This window comes from Staurois parvus, unplaced genomic scaffold (assembly GCF_062004578.1).
Source record: "Staurois parvus isolate SC_StPar_1 unplaced genomic scaffold, SC_StPar_1.0 ptg000303l, whole genome shotgun sequence".
Lineage (NCBI taxonomy): Eukaryota > Metazoa > Chordata > Amphibia > Anura > Ranidae > Staurois > Staurois parvus.
Genome location: NW_028318099.1, coordinates 16300042 through 16317636, shown reverse-complemented (window position 1 = coordinate 16317636; position 17595 = coordinate 16300042). Strand labels below are relative to the sequence as shown.

Below are 17595 nucleotides of genomic sequence, written 5' to 3'. Positions count from 1 at the left end.
GGGATGACCAGAGACTGCGGAAAGTACAGGAGATGACCAGAGACTGCGGACAGTACAGGGATGACCAGAGACTGCGGACACAGTACAGGGATGACCAGAGACTGCGGACAGTACAGGGATGACCAGAGACTGCGGACACAGTACAGGGATGACCAGAGACTGCGGACACAGTACAGGGGATGACCAGAGACTGCGGACACAGTACAGGGATGACCAGAGACTGCGGACACAGTACAGGAGATGACCAGAGACTGCGGACACAGTACAGGGATGACCAGAGACTGCGGACACAGTACAGGGATGACCAGAGACTGCGGACACAGTACAGGGATGACCAGAGACTGCGGACACAGTACAGGGATGACCAGAGACTGCGGACACAGTACAGGGATGACCAGAGACTGCGGACAGTACAGGGATGACCAGAGACTGCGGACACAGTACAGGGATGACCAGAGACTGCGGACAGTACAGGGATGACCAGAGACTGCGGAAAGTACAGGAGATGACCAGAGACTGCGGACAGTACAGGGATGACCAGAGACTGCGGACATAGTACAGGGATGACCAGTGACTGCGGACATAGTACAGGGATGACCAGTGACTGCGGACAGTACAGGGATGACCAGAGACTGCGGACACAGTACAGGGATGACCAGAGACTGCGGACAGTACAGGGGATGACCAGAGACTGCGGACACAGTACAGGGATGACCAGAGACTGCGGACACAGTACAGGAGATGACCAGAGACTGCGGACACAGTACAGGAGATGACCAGAGACTGCGGACACAGTACAGGGATGACCAGAGACTGCGGACAGTACAGGGATGACCAGAGACTGCGGACAGTACAGGGATGACCAGAGACTGCGGACAGTACAGGGATGACCAGAGACTGCGGACACAGTACAGGGATGACCAGAGACTGCGGACAGTACAGGGATGACCAGAGACTGCGGACACAGTACAGGGATGACCAGAGACTGCGGACACAGTACAGGGGATGACCAGAGACTGCGGACACAGTACAGGGATGACCAGAGACTGCGGACACAGTACAGGAGATGACCAGAGACTGCGGACACAGTACAGGGATGACCAGAGACTGCGGACACAGTACAGGGATGACCAGAGACTGCGGACACAGTACAGGGATGACCAGAGACTGCGGACACAGTACAGGGATGACCAGAGACTGCGGACACAGTACAGGGATGACCAGAGACTGCGGACACAGTACAGGGATGACCAGAGACTGCGGACAGCACAGGGATGACCAGAGACTGCGGACACAGTACAGGGATGACCAGAGACTGCGGACACAGTACAGGGATGACCAGAGACTGCGGACACAGTACAGGGATGACCAGAGACTGCGGACACAGTACAGGGATGACCAGAGACTGCGGACACAGTACAGGGATGACCAGAGACTGCGGACAGCACAGGGATGACCAGAGACTGCGGACAGTACAGGAGATGACCAGAGACTGCGGACAGTACAGGGGATGACCAGAGACTGCGGACAGTACAGGGATGACAAGAGACTGCGGACAGCACAGGGATGACTGCTGACCTTTGGGGAGGGAGGGGGAGCGGGGAGCGGGTACCTTAATTTGACAGGTACCCGCTCTTACTTCCGCAGAGTTTTTTTTTTATCTTACCTGTTCCTTTATCCAGCCGCGCGCTGTCTTCCCGCCTTCTGTAGTGTGGGCGCTCGTCGGACAGCCGGATGCCCAGTGCGCATGCGCGAGAAGCGCTGCGCTTTGTGATTGGTCCGGCGGCTTCTGGGATCTGTCATGTGTCCCAGGTACCACCTTACCATTCACAAAGGTCACTGCTTCTTGTGCATGCGCACTTGGGACCCGGCTGTCACGCACACTACAGCCGGGAAGACAGCGCGCCGCTGGATTCTCCTGGCGTGCCCACAGATAAGGCTCGGCGTGCCGGCTGTGGCACGCGTGCCACGGGTTCACCATCACTGCTATAGGGGAATGCATGATATACTGTAGCCTACATTCCCCTATAGCTATTGCAGTATATAGCCTGCAACACTGATCAGTGTATCCTGCAATAGCTATAGAGGAATTCCACAGGGTGGTTGTACAGACGTCAGTTGGTAGATCACCTTTTCTACAACCACAGTGTCCGTACATGGATCCAAATTCAGCCAGTCTCTATTGAATCAGCTGAATTTTGATCCATGTAAAGCACAGAATTTTTGCAAATTAAATTAACAAGCATGTCATACTTACCTGTTCTGTGCAATGGTTTTGAACACAGCAGCTCCAAACCTCCTCCTCTGGGGCCCTCTGCTATTCCATGCTCTTCCTCTTCTCTTTGTGCTCTCATAGCAAACCGTTTGCTATGGGGGCACACCTGCAGGCTCGCTCCTAAGCTGGGCTGCCTGTGGCCATACACAAACAGTGTGGCTCAGCCCCACCCCTGCTCGCTCCTCACAGCATTTTACTGACAGCAGCAGGATCCAATGGCTCCTGCTGCTGCCCAAGCCTCTGTGAGAAGAGGAAGAGAGGGAAGAGAAGACTGCAGTCAGGTACAGCGCTGGATTGCTGACAGGCTTAGGTAAGTGTTTAGAAAAGGGGTGGGGGAGTTAGTGGGGTGTTTTTTTTTTTTTTTTTTTACCTTACTGCAGGGAATACATTAAGTTAAAAAAACACCCAGCCTTTAGAATCACTTTAAGGCAAGATTATTATGTGTAATAGGGATGAGGAGTGCTTAGGTGAGCCTTTTTAACAATACGCTTACACTTTAAGCTGATCATGTTAATTTATATAAAAAGTGCACTTACAATTAAGTGGAGTTCCAGTCGCACTGTGAAAAAAAAAAAAAAACTGTAGCTACTGACTTTTAAAAAAAACAAGCCACTCACCTGTCCCACAATCCTGTGGTGTCCTCCCCACAGCCCGTTTCACCAGCCATCTGGTGTTCCAGGCGCCGGCATCTTCAGTGTGGGCACCGGGTGCCCACTGCGCACATGCGAGTAGTGCTTCGCTTCCTTAATGGCCCTGTAGTCTTCTGGGACCTGTCGCATGTCACAGTAGACTACGGGAAGGGAGGGGGGGAGGACAACTTCCACTTCCAAATGCCTAGGCGATCACAGCGTAAGTGGGAGTGGGTACCTGTCAATTTCAGGTATCTGCTCTCCCCCCCCCTCACTCCCCAAAGGTGCCAATCCTTAATGGGGAGCGGGGGACCAGTCTTCCCTTTTGGGTGGAGCTCTGCTTTAAAGGTTTTTTTTTCTTTTAAAATAACAAACATGTCATACTTACCTGCTCTGTGCAATAGTATTGCACAGAGCAGCCTCAATCATCTTCTGGGGTCTCACGTCGGTGCTCCAGGCTCCTGCCCTTTGGCAAGTACTCCCATAGGAAGCTGTTACCCATGTGGGCACTTGTGCGGGCTCAATCCCATACTGCCTTGACTGAATCCATTGACACAGACAGGGCTGCTCGGTTCCACCCCCCCACTCCCTCTGCCAGCAGCAGGAACCATTATCAGTCTATGCGGTGAGGGGGAACAGAGCCGGGAGCATATTGCTGGTTGGGATCATGCTCAGGTAAGTGTAAGGGGGGCTGTGCAGCACAGCAGGATTTTTATCTTAATGAATAGAATACATTATTGGATAAGTTCATGTAAAAAAAAAATAAATGCATTTTTTTTTTCTTTTTTTTTTTTTTTGCAGGTAAAAAAATCTGGGTTTACTATTTTTTTTTTTTTTTTTGCGCCTGTAAAGAATTACACCAGCGGTCAGCAGATTGCTAACAACAGGTGGAACATGTAACATGTTCCCAAAAGTGAATTTATCCTTTAAGGTTCAGAAACTCTAATTCTTTACAACCACTTTAACATAAAGAAAAATAATATGTTCCATCTAAAAGGCAAACCTATGGATTTTTCTACCCACACACAACCCAAGCTTGCACCTACAGGTACTCTTTTGGTAGCACACCTAGCTTATCATAATTCTGGGCACTGGGATAAAGTTGATCTTCGGCTTTCTTTGCATCCCTATTGGCTCCTCCTCTCTATTGTACCCAATAAGGAGGTGAAGAAGGGCAGTAAGGGGCAAATCAGACCTGTTTGCTGTTTTCTCATTTCCAACTCCTGATTTTGCAGGCCATTCACTCCTATGGGTTTTTATCTCCAATGAAAACGTTTATCAACAGGATGCTGGAACATGCATCAACATGCGGTTTAATTGGTTTAAAGCCAAATTGAACTTGAATTGAAATGTGTGCAAAGTCTGAGGGCATATTTGCACTAGAATGCAGTGCAGGAAAGCTGTATTCCTGTGTAGCTTCCCACATCACATTCCAATTGCACTGTCCTTGCGATCTGCTATGAATGTCAATCCAGAGTTAACAACCCCAAAAGCAGGTCACATAAACAGTGTGTTTGCCTGCATTGGATGTTTGTACCATGCGATCCAGTTGTCTTGCATTAAAAAAATTACTGCATGCACTACTTTTGGTGTGGTGCAATTGTAGCCCATTCAAACTGAATGCGGCTGAAATCGCAATGCACATAACTGCATGTGAAATGCAAAGGAACCACAGTGTTCCTGTGCATTTCACACGTAGTTCCTAGTATGAATGGGTCCTTGCAGGTCTTTTTTTTTAAATTGGCCACAGCCAGTAGAAAAGCCTTTTCCCTGCCAGTATGCTGCAGATGGGTAAACAGAGATCTGTTTGAAGAGATCCAACACACACTCCCTTACTGAGTCAGACCCAGAGCTCTCCAATCAGCAGAGAAAATGAGCTTTGCTGATTGCAGAACTCAGTAGGGTGCATGTTGGACCTCTGCATTGAGAATATGCTTCTACCAGTGGTGGAACTACCAGGGTCGCAAAGGTCGCACTTGAGACTCTAGACTCTGGGCCCTGGAGTTCCGCCACTGTGGAGGGCTCCAAGAGCTAGCCAGAGTCTGCCCGCTTGAAAGGGCCCTTACAGTGTAAGTGGAAATTCTGTAGATTTTGAAGTAACAGAGACTCTGAGAACTGTGATTAAAGGGGAATGCTGGGAATGATATAAGTGGGGGGGCTCTGGTTATCAGGGACTCCCTTACATCAAAGATACCCTTTACACTAGAGTTTGCAGTGTCCCCCTTACATCAGAGTCTCCTCGTTAAATTAGAGTTCTCACTGTTTTTCCTTAAATCAGAGTCTGCAGAGACCCCCCTTACAGTGTAGGTGAACTCTGCGAGTTCAGAGGTAAAGGGGAACTCTGCGAGTTCAGAGGTAAAGGGGAACTCTTGTGATTCAATACATATAATTAGAATTTAATAAAAAATATATGTATAGTGTTTACTACAAAAATGTAAAAAATTGCTGTGCACTGCTAAATCATCGGGTTTGGCTTAAAGAAAAGGTGGAAACCCTACCCAAGACTGCAGGAAGGGGTCTTATCGCAAGACCATAATAAAGGGCCCCCGACAGTAGTAAAGGGCCCCAGGACCCAGGAGGTTGGAGAGGGGGCCTTCATGGTTTCTTGCCATGGGGCCTTGAAGATTCTAGTTATGATTCTGGCTTCTACACAGAGAACAAGGGTTCCACTCTGCAGTTGCTGGCAGGGGGAAGGCTTTTCTGCTCAGAATATGGCTGCTTTGGAAAGAAGACAAAGTGTAAATCAATTACTACCTTTTATTTTGATGTACATCAAATATATTAAGTTGATTTAAACTTGGGATTCAACTGGGCTTTACATAAAAAAACTTATTTTAAAACGGCAAGGTCTAAATAAGCTTTTACTGGGTAACTTGGTAAAAAGAAGTAGCAGGGTGTAGGCAAAAGGAAGGACCTCGGTGACAGTTCCTGGTGGCCAGAAAAGCCACTGGTTTACTTAAAAAAGATAAAAAGCGAAAGATAGGCGTAGTAGCTTGTGTGTGTTTTTTAAATGACTAGAAGCCTTAAGCAGGTTGTGAGTCACCATAACAAATAGTGGTATCAGTACTATTGTCAGCAAGATATTTAATGTTTGACAGCAGTAATGACATATTTGATCCTTGACCTCAGCATGTCGATGACTAAGCGGCTGATCTGCAGACACTCCTTGTGTCCTCAGGGCAGACGGCTCTGGATTTTCTGTGCCAAGTCACACAGCATGTCAGGTGACTCAAGCCACTGCAGTTTGGCAACTCTTGCTCTGGTCTCTTCATCTGTGTACAGAAGAGTTCTTGCAGTGTGAATTAGTGTCATGTACTTCAAGTCTTTTACGGTACTACAGCAAGACAATATTTTAACTTATAACAAACAATGTGACTCAGCATAGGCTAGTACAAAGTTTATAGATTCCAGGAAATGACATAAAGCCGTGCGAAACCAACGGACGTACTTGTTACACTTTCCAGTTTGAAAGAGACATTATTATTTCAGCTTTCTCTTAGCATGTATTTTTAAAGAACAACTCCAGGCAAATTTTTATTTTTCCCATGCAGTGGGGTTGCCCCTGCACTGCATGGGTTAAGTGTTGTCCAGGGGAGCAAGGAAAGGCCATACTTTTCTTGCCATACTCATGTCCAGAGCCAGTCTATGGGTATGAAGACATCAGGAACAGTCCATTCACAAGACATTTAGCGTGCGGGGGGGGGGGGACCAGTCTTATACTCGGAGGATCGGGGTATTAGGCAAGTGTATCTCCGCTTTGCAATGCCCTAGACAAAAGTGAGCAGTTAACCCATGCAGTGCAGGCACAGCCCCATTGTATGGGAAAATAAAAACTTTGTCTGGAGCTTTTCTTTATTTTTCAGTAGGTTTTGTATTTCTTTTTAATTAGCTATGTGGGAAAATACTGTGTGCAGTTTAAAAAGAGAAACTATATTTGTTTTGGGGTCAATTTTATTTAAAATACATTTTAAACTGTTTGTGGCTTTATTTTACTGTGTCTATACACTTTTTTATTTCTATAAACAAAATGTACGTGACAACAGAATCCCATATATAGGTTAGAGACAGCCTGGGGTTTATTTACTAAAGCTGGAGAGTCCAAAATCAGACTCCCTTCTGCATAGAAACCAATCAGCTTCTAACCTCAGCTTGTTCAATGAAGCTTAGGCAATGAAACCTGGAAGCTGATTGGTTTCTATGCAGAAGGGAGTCTGATTTTGGACTCTCCAGCTTTAGTAAATAAACCCCCATGTGTCATATGTCCCAGAAGTCGCCGGACCATTCACAAAGCGCAGCGCTTCTCGCGCATGCGCAGTGGGTACCCGGCTGTCACAGAAGCCGGTGTGGGAAGACTACAGTGCTGGACAGAGGAACAGGTGAGGTCCTGCAGGAGAGAAGAGCTGAGCGGCCGGCCCGGTATTCTGACATGTTGGCGGCGGTGGAAATACCGGACCGGCCACTCCATATTCGCTCGATAAGACGCACTGACATTTTCCCCCCATTTTTGGCTCCTGCAGACTCTCAACATATCTGTCTACCTGTACCTCATACCTAAAAACAGGTTAAACATGTAACATGTTTCAAAGGCGAACTTATCCTTTACCCACTTCCTGTCGGCCACTGTATATAAACGGCCAGAAGGTGTCAGTGCAGCGGCGGGTTGCCGTTCTTAAACGGCGCCCGCCATTTTGGATTGTGCGCGCTCTGTGTGAGGTCCCGATCATGTGATCACTGATTGGTCAATCAGTGATCACATGAATAGGTGTAAGCAAGATGTCACTTCTGACATCATTGCTTACTACTTGTGAAATCTGTGAATGATCACAGAGATCACATGGTACAAGGCTATTCACATCAGCCTTGTACCATGTGACAAGCTGTGACCAATCACAGCTCACACTGTATTTCTCAATGGCTGCAAGAATGCAGCCAGAGAGAAGGAGAAATGATTGCTTTTACAGCCTTTTATGGGTGTAAATGCAATCAGTGTAAAAATTTTTTTTTCATTTATATAGCAAGAAACAAAACAAAAATCCCAGTGGTGAATAAATACCACCAAAATAAAGCTTTATCTGTCTCACAAAATTCATATGGGTACATTGTTGCATGACTGCGCAATTGTCATTCAAAGTGTGATAGCACTGAAAGCTGAAAATTGGCCTGGACAGGAAGGGGGTAAAAGTGTTCGGACATGAAGTGGTTAGGCACCTGAGTTTGTCCAGTGTAGTTTCTGACGCATATCCCCCAACTGGAAGCCCATGAATGACTGTGAGTGCCTGTACTTGGGCATATGCTTTCAAAAGATACACATTTTTCTATTCTTTGGATGTGCCTGAACGCTATACTCATATTTACATTAGCATCAACTTTGTTTCAACAAAGCAGAGACAAAGAGGAGAATGTGAAAAGGAGACCAAAGCTCCCTCTGCTGATTGGATAGAAGATTGCCTAATATTTATATGCCGTATTTCATGTTTACTTGAATTAATATTCTTTTTATTTTTTAAACTTTTGTTTGTGTTTTTTTAGTTATCATATTCGTTAAAGAAAACATGTACAAAATTGCCATATCACACATTTACCTAGTAGAGTAGGGAAGTGTTAGGTTTTTTTTATGCTCTGTATCCTCTTGTCCCGGTGACACCCTCTCATTTCTTCTGGTGTTACAAGGACAGAAAATGAGAGAAAATCTTCCTAATGAGGACACAGACAGCAATAAAAACATGAAAGATTATAACACTTACAGTGCATCCAGAAAGTATTCACAGCGCTTAACTTTTGTCACATTTTGTTATGTTACAGCCTTATTCCAAAATGGATTAAATTAATTTTTTCCTCAACATTCTGCAAACAATACCCCATAATGACAATGTGAAAGAAGTTAGTTTTGAAATCTTTGCGATTTAATAAAAAAAGAACTAAAAAAGCCACGTACATAAGTATTCACAGCCTTTGCTCAATACTTTTTTGAAGCACCTTTAGCACCAATTACAGCCTCAAGTCATTTTGAGTATGAAGCTACAAGCTTGGCACACCTATTTTTGGGCAAGTTCTCTCATTCTTCTTTGCAGTACCTCTCAAGCTCCATCAGGTTGGATGGGGAGTGTCGGTGCATAGCCATTTTCAGATCTCACCAGAGATGTTCAATCAGGTTCAAGTCTGGGCTCTGGCTGGGCCACTCCAGGACATTCACAGAGTTGGCCTGTAGCCACTCCTTTGTTATGTGGGCTGTGTGCTTATGGTCGTTGTCCTGTTGAAAGATGAACCATCGCCCCAGTCTAAGGTCCAGAGCGCTCTGGAGCAGGTTTTCATCAAGGATGTCTCTGTACATTGCTGCATTCATCTTTCATTCAATCCTGACTAGTCTCCCAGTTCCTGCCACTGAAAAACATCCCCACAGCATGATGATCCCACCACCATGCTTTACTGTAGGGATGGTACTGGCCAAGTGGTGAGTGGTGCCTGGTTTCCTCCAGACATGACACTTGGCATTCAGGCCAAAGAGTTCAATCTTTGTTTCATCAGACCAGAGAGTTGTTTCTCTTGGTCTGAAAGTCCCTCGGGTGCCTTTTGGCAAACTCCAGGTGGGCTGCCATTTGCCTTTTAATGAGCAGTGGCTTTCGTCTGGCCACTCTACCATACAGGGCTGATTGGTAGAGTGTTGCAGAGATGGTTGTTCTTCTGGAAGGTTCTCTTCTCTCCACAGAGAAACGCTGGAGCTCTTTCAGAGTGACCATCGGGTGCTTGGTTACCTCCCTGGCTAAGGCCCTTTTCCCTTGATCGCTCATTTTGGCCAGGCGGCCCGCTCTAGGAAGATTCCTGGTGGTTCCAAACTTCTTCCATTTAGGGATGATGGAGGCTACTGTGCTCATTGGGACTTTCCATGCTGCAGAAATTTTCTGTACCCTTCCCCAGATCTGTGCCTTGATACAATCCTGTCTCAGAGGTCTACAGACAATTCCTTGGACTTCATGGCTTGGTTTGTGCTCTGACATGCACTGTTAACTGTGGGACCTTATATAGACAGGTTGATGCTTTTCCTAATCATGTCCAATCAACTGAATTTCCCACAGGTGGACTCCAATCAAGTTGTGGAAACATCTCAAGGATGATCAGTGGAACAGGATGCACCAGAGCTCAATTTTGCGTGTCATGGCAAAGGTTGTGAATACTTATGTACATGTGTTTTGTTTCGTTTTTTATTTTTAATAAATTGCAAAGATTTCAAAACAAACTTCTTTCACATTGTCATTATGGGGTATTGTTTGTAGAATGTTGAGGAAAAAAATGAATTTAATCCATTTTGGAATAAGGCTGTAACATAACAAAATGTGGCAAAAGTCAAGTGCTGTGAATACTTTCTGGATGCACTGTAAGTTTTTTTTGCATTGTGCATTGCGTTGATGCACACATTCACACACATTGCATTTTGAATGGGCTTGCATTGCAGCTAAATGGACAAAAAGGACATGCAGAAATTTTGTGTTGTGGTGCACTGCAGCTCATGTAAATGTATATGGACCCTTAAAGCAGAACAAAACGAATCTGCAAACTGGCAGGCTTTTTATTGCTGAAGAGACTTGCTATGTCTTAGTGAAAGTGATAGGAAATAAAAAAATGACAGCTGAATGGCCAGGTGGTGATGCATCACTGGTTACTAGGAAGCCTGCTGGCATCCTAACAACCAGCCTGAGCAGAAAGTTGTCTGTTCTTGCAGTGGTAGTGTGTATTATTTCTTTTGACAGTTAGAGATTTGGCTCAGCAATCAGGAGAACACTCCATTTAGTTCACCTGTTCCCTGAACAGGCAAAGTCCAAACCCGAAGCTCGTCGTTAGTCAGTTCATATGTGCAATGAAGCAGAACCTGGCTGACTGCTAGTTCTGTCCCTGCTGTACTGGGTCTTACAGGGCGCCGATATAAATTTAGGAAGTTAGGTTAGTTGCATATAGAAATTCATTCTGCTTAAATAACATTTATTGGGAAATAAAAGGGATAAGAAAAATGTTGTTTACATCTACGGTTTGCATCCCATTAATACAAGTTAAAGCGTCATACTTACAGATTCAAATATACATTATTCCACCTAAAGAATCAGATGTGATATGCTATATACTAGGAGTTATATTGTGTAGTTTAGTGGGTTATTAGTTTGTTAACCTGTGAACTATTGGTTAACTATAAACTAACTGCACATTTTTTTTTTTTTATCTTTTCTTAGATCAATTGGGAGGTAACTGCTGAAGAAACCAAAAAATGTCACAACAAAGGCAAAAATGTTCAGGTATTTCTCCTTTTTTTGTGTGCTTTTTATTTTGTATGAGAATAAAAAGGACTTCTGAACACACCGAGTGTTGTAGATGGAAGGTCTGTAGTTGCCAATGTCATGACTGTGCTTTGTGTGCCAAGCCTGCAGGTGTCTGCCTGCTTTTATTTTCGCAAGGTTCCAATGTTTCTTCCAGTTAACTCCCTGGTTATCTTATTTGAAAGCAACTTAACTCCTTAATATTTCTCCAAATTCTATGTATATTCTGCTGAAAATCCTAAATTGCTTTCATTTAATTCTGCCCATTAAGCATGTTTAAAGCTTATTTCCAGATTTTTTTTTTTTAAACGTCAGATTGGGGAAGAATTAAAATTTCTTGTCTGTGACCCCATTGGGGAGATTTTTCCTTTATGTCCCTGTGACATCTATACTGGAAATGAGGGGAACAGTTGTTAGAGGGACACAAATGCACACAATACAACTGAAACATTGAAGTCTTAATCTCTTCATTAAGCTGGCCTAGTTGATTCGAATCTCGGCCAGTTCAGCAGGGACCAGTCGAAATTCGAAATAGCCGCGATTATTGTCAGCGGCTATAGGCGCTAGCAATAATAACTACGTTCTCGCGGCGGGAAGTCTCCGCCCCCAATCCCCCAGGAGAACACAATAGTCCGTGGTTGCAGGAAAGAAAATCACATAATCTATGGCCTTCCTTAAGCTGACCATATGCTACACAATCTGATTGTACAATGTATTTTACTTGCATCACCATGGTACACAGTAATGACATAGAGGTCAACGGATAAAGACGCAAACGTTCATCTCTCCTGGTAATGTCAAATGCTGTTGAGATATATATATATATAGATAGATAGATAGATAGATAGATAGATACAGTCATGGCCGAAATTGTTGGCACCCTTGATATTTCTCCAGGAAATCATGTATTTCTCACGAAACGTATTGCATTAACACATGTTTTGCTATACACATATTTATTCCCTTTGTGTGTATTGGGACAAAACAAAAAAAGGGAGGAAAGAAAGCAAATTCGACATAATGTCACACAAACCTCCAAAAATGGGCTGGACAAAAGTATTGGCACCCTTTCACAACTGCGGATAAATAAGAATGTTACAAGCATGTGATGCTCCTGTAAACTCACCTGGGGCAAGTAACAGGTGTGGGCAATATAGAAATCACACCTGAAAGCAGATAAAAAGGAGAGACGTTCACTTAACCTTTGCATTGTGTGTCTGTCTGTGCCACACTAAGCATGGACAACAGAAAGAGGAGACGAGAACTGTCTGAGGACCTGAGAACCAAAATTGTGGCAAAATATCAACAATCTCAAGGTTACAAGTCCATCTCCAGAGAACTAGATTTGCCTTTGTCCACAGTGCGCAACATTATCAAGAAGTTTGCAACCCATGGCACTGTAGCTAATCTCCCTGGTCGTGGACGGATGAGGAAAATTGATGAAAGATTGCAACGCAGAATAGTCCGGATGGTGGATAAGCAGCCCCAAACATGTTCCAAAGACATTCAAGCTGTCCTGCAGGCTCAGGGAGCATCAGTGTCAGCGCGAACTATCCGTCGACATTTAAATGAAATGAAACGCTATGGCAGGAGACCCAGGAGGACCCCACTGCTGACACAGAGACATAAAAAAGCAAGACTACAGTTTGCCAAAATGTACTTGAGTAAGCCAAAAGCCTTCTGGGAAAACGTCTTGTGGACAGATGAGACCAAGATAGAGCTTTTCGGTAAAGCACATCATTCTACTGTTTACCGAAAACGGAATGAGGCCTACAAAGAACAAAACACAGTACCTACGGTAAAATATGGTGGAGGTTCAATGATGTTTTGGGGTTGTTTTGCTGCCTCTGGCACTGGGTGCCTTGACTGTGTGCAAGGCATCATGAAATCTGAGGATTACCAAAGGATTTTGGGTCGCACTGTAGGGCCCAGTGTCAGAAAGCTGGGTTTGCGTCCAAGATCCTGGGTCTTCCAGCAGGACAATGACCCCAAACATACGTCAAAAAGCACTCAGAAATGGATGGCAAAGAAGCGCTGGAGAGTTCTGAAGTGGCCAGCAATGAGCCCAGATCTAAATCCCATTGAACACCTGTGGAGAGATCTTAAAATTGCTGTTGGGAAAAGGTGTCCTTCCAATAAGAGAGACCTGGAGCTGTTTGCAAAGGAAGAGTGGTCCAAAATTCCGGGTGAGAGGTGTCAGAAGCTTATTGATGGTTATAGGAAGCGACTGATTTCAGTTATGTTTTCCAAAGGGTGTGCAACCAAATATTAAGTTAAGGGTGCCAATACTTTTGTCCAGCCCATTTTTGGGGTTTTGTGTGACATTATGTCATATTTGCTTTTCTGCCTCTGTTTTATATTTGTTCCAATACATACAAAGGGAATAAACATGTGTATAGCAAAACATGTGTTAATGCAATACCTTTTTTGTGTGAAATACTTGATTTTCAGGAAAAATATCAAGGGTGCCAACAATTTCGGCCATGACTGTAGATATAGATATAGATAGATATATAGATATAGATATATATATATGCATTATATTGCCAAAAGTATTGGGACGCCTGCCCTTACACGCACATACAACTTACAACTTTAATGGCATCCCAGTCTTAGTTCAATATCAATTTGGCCCACCCCTTGCAGCTAAAACAGCTTCAACTCTTCTGGGAAGGCTGTCCACAAGGTTTAGGAGTGTGTCTATGGGAAGGTTTGACCATTCCTTGCTTTGTGCACTGGTGCGCAGTCATGACGGAACAGGAAGGGGCCATCCTCAAACTGTTCCCACAAAGTTGGGAGCATGAAATTGTCCAAAATGGTATGCTGATGCCTTAAGCGTTCCCTGCACTTCACTGGAACTAAGGTGCCAAGCCCAAGCCCTGAAAAACAATCCCACACCATAATCCCCCCTCCACCAAACTTAACACTTGGTGCAATGCAGTCAGGCAAGTACCGTTCTCCTGGCAACCACCAAACCCAGACACATCCATCGAATTGCCAGACAGAGAAGCATGATTCGTCACTCTAGAGAATACGTCTCCACTACTCTAGAGTCCAGTGGTGGCATGCTTTACACCAATGCATCTGACACTTTGTATTGTACTTGGTGATGTCATTTTACGTGGAATACCACTTCATGGCTGAGTTGCAGTTGTTCCCAGTTGTTTCAACTTTGTTTTAATACCACTAACAGTTGACCGTGGAATATTTAGTAGCAAGGAAATTTCATGTATGGACTTATTGCACAGGTGGCAACCTATCACGGTACCACGTTTGAATTCACTGAGCTCCTGAGAGCGACCCATTCTTTCAAAAATGTTTGTAGAAGCAGTCTGCATGCATAGGTGCTTGAATACTTTTGGCAATATAGTGTATGTACAGTGGGGATCGAAAGTTTGGGCACCCCAGCTAAAATTTGTATTAATGTGCATAAAGAAGCCAAGGAAAGATGGAAAAATCTCCAAAAGGCATCAAATTACAGATTAGACATTCTTATAATATGTCGACAAAAGTTAGATTTTATTTCCATCATTTACACTTTCAAAATAACAGAAAACAAAAAAATGGCATCTGCAAAAGTTTGGGCACCCTGCATAATTTATAGCATGCACTGCCCCCTTTGCCAATCTGAGACCTGCCAGTGTCATGGATTGTTCTCAATCATCGTCTGGGAAGACCAGGTGATGTCAATCTCAAAGGTTTTAAATGCCCAGACTCATCTGACCTTGCCCCAACAATCAGCACCATGGGTTCTTCTAAGCAGTTGTTTAGAAAACTGAAACTGAAAATAGCTGACGCTCACAAAGCTGGAGAAGGCTATAAGAAGATAGCAAAGCGTGTTCAGATGTCAATATCCTCTGTTCGGAATGTAATTAAGAAATGGCAGTCATCAGGAACAGTGGAAGTTAAAGCAAGATCTGGAAGACCAAGAAAAATATCAGACAGAACAGCTCGCAGGATTGTGAGAAAAACAATTCAAAACCCACGTTTGACTGCACAATCCCTCCAGAAAGATCTGGCAGACACTGGAGTTGTGGTATACTATTCCACTATAAAGAGATACTTGTACAAATATGGTCTTCATGGAAGAGTCATCAGAAGAAAACCTCTTCTACGTCCTCACCACAAAAATCATCGTTTGAACTTTGCAAATGAACATATAGACAAGCCTGATGCATTTTGGAAACAAGTTCTGTGGACCGATGAGGTTAAAATTTAACTTTTTGGCCGGAATGAGCAAAGGTACGTTTGGAGAAGAAGGGGCACAGAATTTAATGAAAAGAACCTCTGTCCAACTGTTAAGCATGGGGTTGGATCAATCATGCTTTGGGTTTGTGTTGCAGCCAGTGGCACAGGGAACATCTCATGAGTAGAAGGAAAAATGAATTCAATAAAATTTCAGCAAATTTTGGATGGTAACTTGATGCCATCTGTGAAAAAGCTGAAGTTAAAGAGAGGATGGCTTCTACAAATGGATAATGATCCTAAACACACCTCGAAATCCATGGGGGATTACATCAAGAGGCGTAAACTGAAGGTTTTGCCATGGCCTTCACAATCTCCTGACCTCAACATAATTGAAAATCTATGGGTAGACCTTAAAAGAGCAGTGTGTGACAGACAGCCCAGAAATCTCAATGAACTGGAAGACTTTTGTAAGGAAGAATGGGCAAAGATACCTCAAACAAGAATTGAAAGACTCTTGGCTGGCTACAAAAAGCGTTTACAAGCTGTGATACTTGCCAAAGGGGGCAGTACAAGATATTAACTCTGCAGGGTGCCCAAACTTTTGCAGACGCCATTTTTTTGTTTTCTGTTATTTTGAAAGTGTAAATGATGGAAATAAAATCTAACTTTTGTTGACATATTATAAGAATGTCTAATCTGTAAGTTGATGCCTTTTGGAGATTTTTCCATCTTTCCTTGGCTTCTTTATGCACATTACTACAAATTTTTAGCTGGGGTGCCCAAACTTTCGATCCCCACTGTATATATATCTATATCCAGGTTTTGGCCAGGCTGTACATCTGAAAAGGTGCCATCAGTGCTGGAAAAAAAATATAAATATCTATCTCCAGGTTTTAGAGCAGCATATGCTCCCGTCAAGACAACATCTTTTTCCGGGACATCATTGTATATTTTAGCAAGTCAATGCTAAACTGCATCTATGACAACAGCATGGCTTCTTAGTAGAAGATTCCATGTGTTTAACTGGCCCGCCTGCAGTCCAGACCTTTCACCAACTGAAAATATTTGGTGCAACTTGAAACAAAAAATACAACAAAAAGACCCAGGAGTTGAGTCGTAGATATTAGAATCTAATATCAGGCAAGAATGGGACAAAATTCCTCTTCAAAAACTCCAGCATCTGGTTCCTCCATTCCCAAATGAGTGTTGTTAAAAGAATAGGGGATAGTACACCTTCGTGGTAAACATGGCCTGGTCCCAACTGAGACAAGTTGCTGCCATCAACTTAAAAATTACCCTTTTTTTTTTCTTAAATTGGTACATTTTCAGTTTTAAACATTTGATATGTTTTCAATTTTCTCTTGTGAATAAAATGAGTTTGAGATTTGAAAATCATTGTAATCTGTTTTTATGTAGATTTTACACAGTGTAAAACTTTTTTGTAATTGGAGTTGTAGGATGTGTCTTTTGAAAGGACTGTGAGGGGCAAGTGTAATTTGTCAGTTACACTTACCTTCATGCTGTTTTTCCCAAGGTACAGGTCCCTGAAGAATCTGATGCCAGCAGAGCGGTACCACAAGCTGCTTCTGATCCCTGGGTGTTATGCTTCTTGTACTTTTCACTATTTCTTTTACAAAGAGCTTTATTGAATATTAAGCAAAGATAAACAAACATTCGGAACATAGATGCAATGACCAACAGTTAGAAATTGTAGTGGGTGAGGGGAAGCTAATTCAAGGCATGCACTGGAAAAGGCATAAGCTGAAAAGTTTACATATGTGCCCTGTAGGAAAAGATGGGGGAAGGGGTTGGGAAAGGACGATTAACAAACCTTTGTGGGTCAATGATAATATAAACTCTAAGGGGGAGTTTTGCTACATCAACATTATAGAGAACGGGAGAGGCACGAGAAGAGGCCTTCTCCAAAAGGTGATACATGTTCAAAACCTAGGGATTACAAAGAAATCCAGATTGCGTTGGTAGTATTGCAGATGTAGTGCAGGCACTATCCGAAAAATATGTTTAAGGACAGATTTGACAGGAGGTTAGGAAAAGAAACAGTAGAGAGACACGGACAACAACAACACCAAAAAAAAAAGGGGGGGGGCTCCGGGGCGATCACAGCGAAATCCATCCTCATATCGACAGAAGGGACTGGTCAAATCTCGAAGGTTGAGATACATCCAGCCAGGGACGCCAT

General features: G+C 43.8%; 1 protein-coding gene across 3 annotated transcripts in view; it reads left to right on the top strand.

The window, feature by feature from the left end:
- Window positions 1-17595, top strand: part of SEMA4G (semaphorin 4G) — a 300010-nt gene that overhangs the window by 143096 nt on the left and 139319 nt on the right. For all 3 annotated transcript variants that reach the window (XR_016313584.1, XR_016313583.1, XM_089683293.1), the window contains exon 4: window positions 11124-11186. Coding sequence is in view for 1 of the 3 variants with exons in the window: in XM_089683293.1 (XP_089539419.1) it covers window positions 11124-11186 (63 nt within the window). In the remaining 2 variants the exon portion in view is untranslated. The remainder of the gene's footprint in view (window positions 1-11123; window positions 11187-17595) is intronic.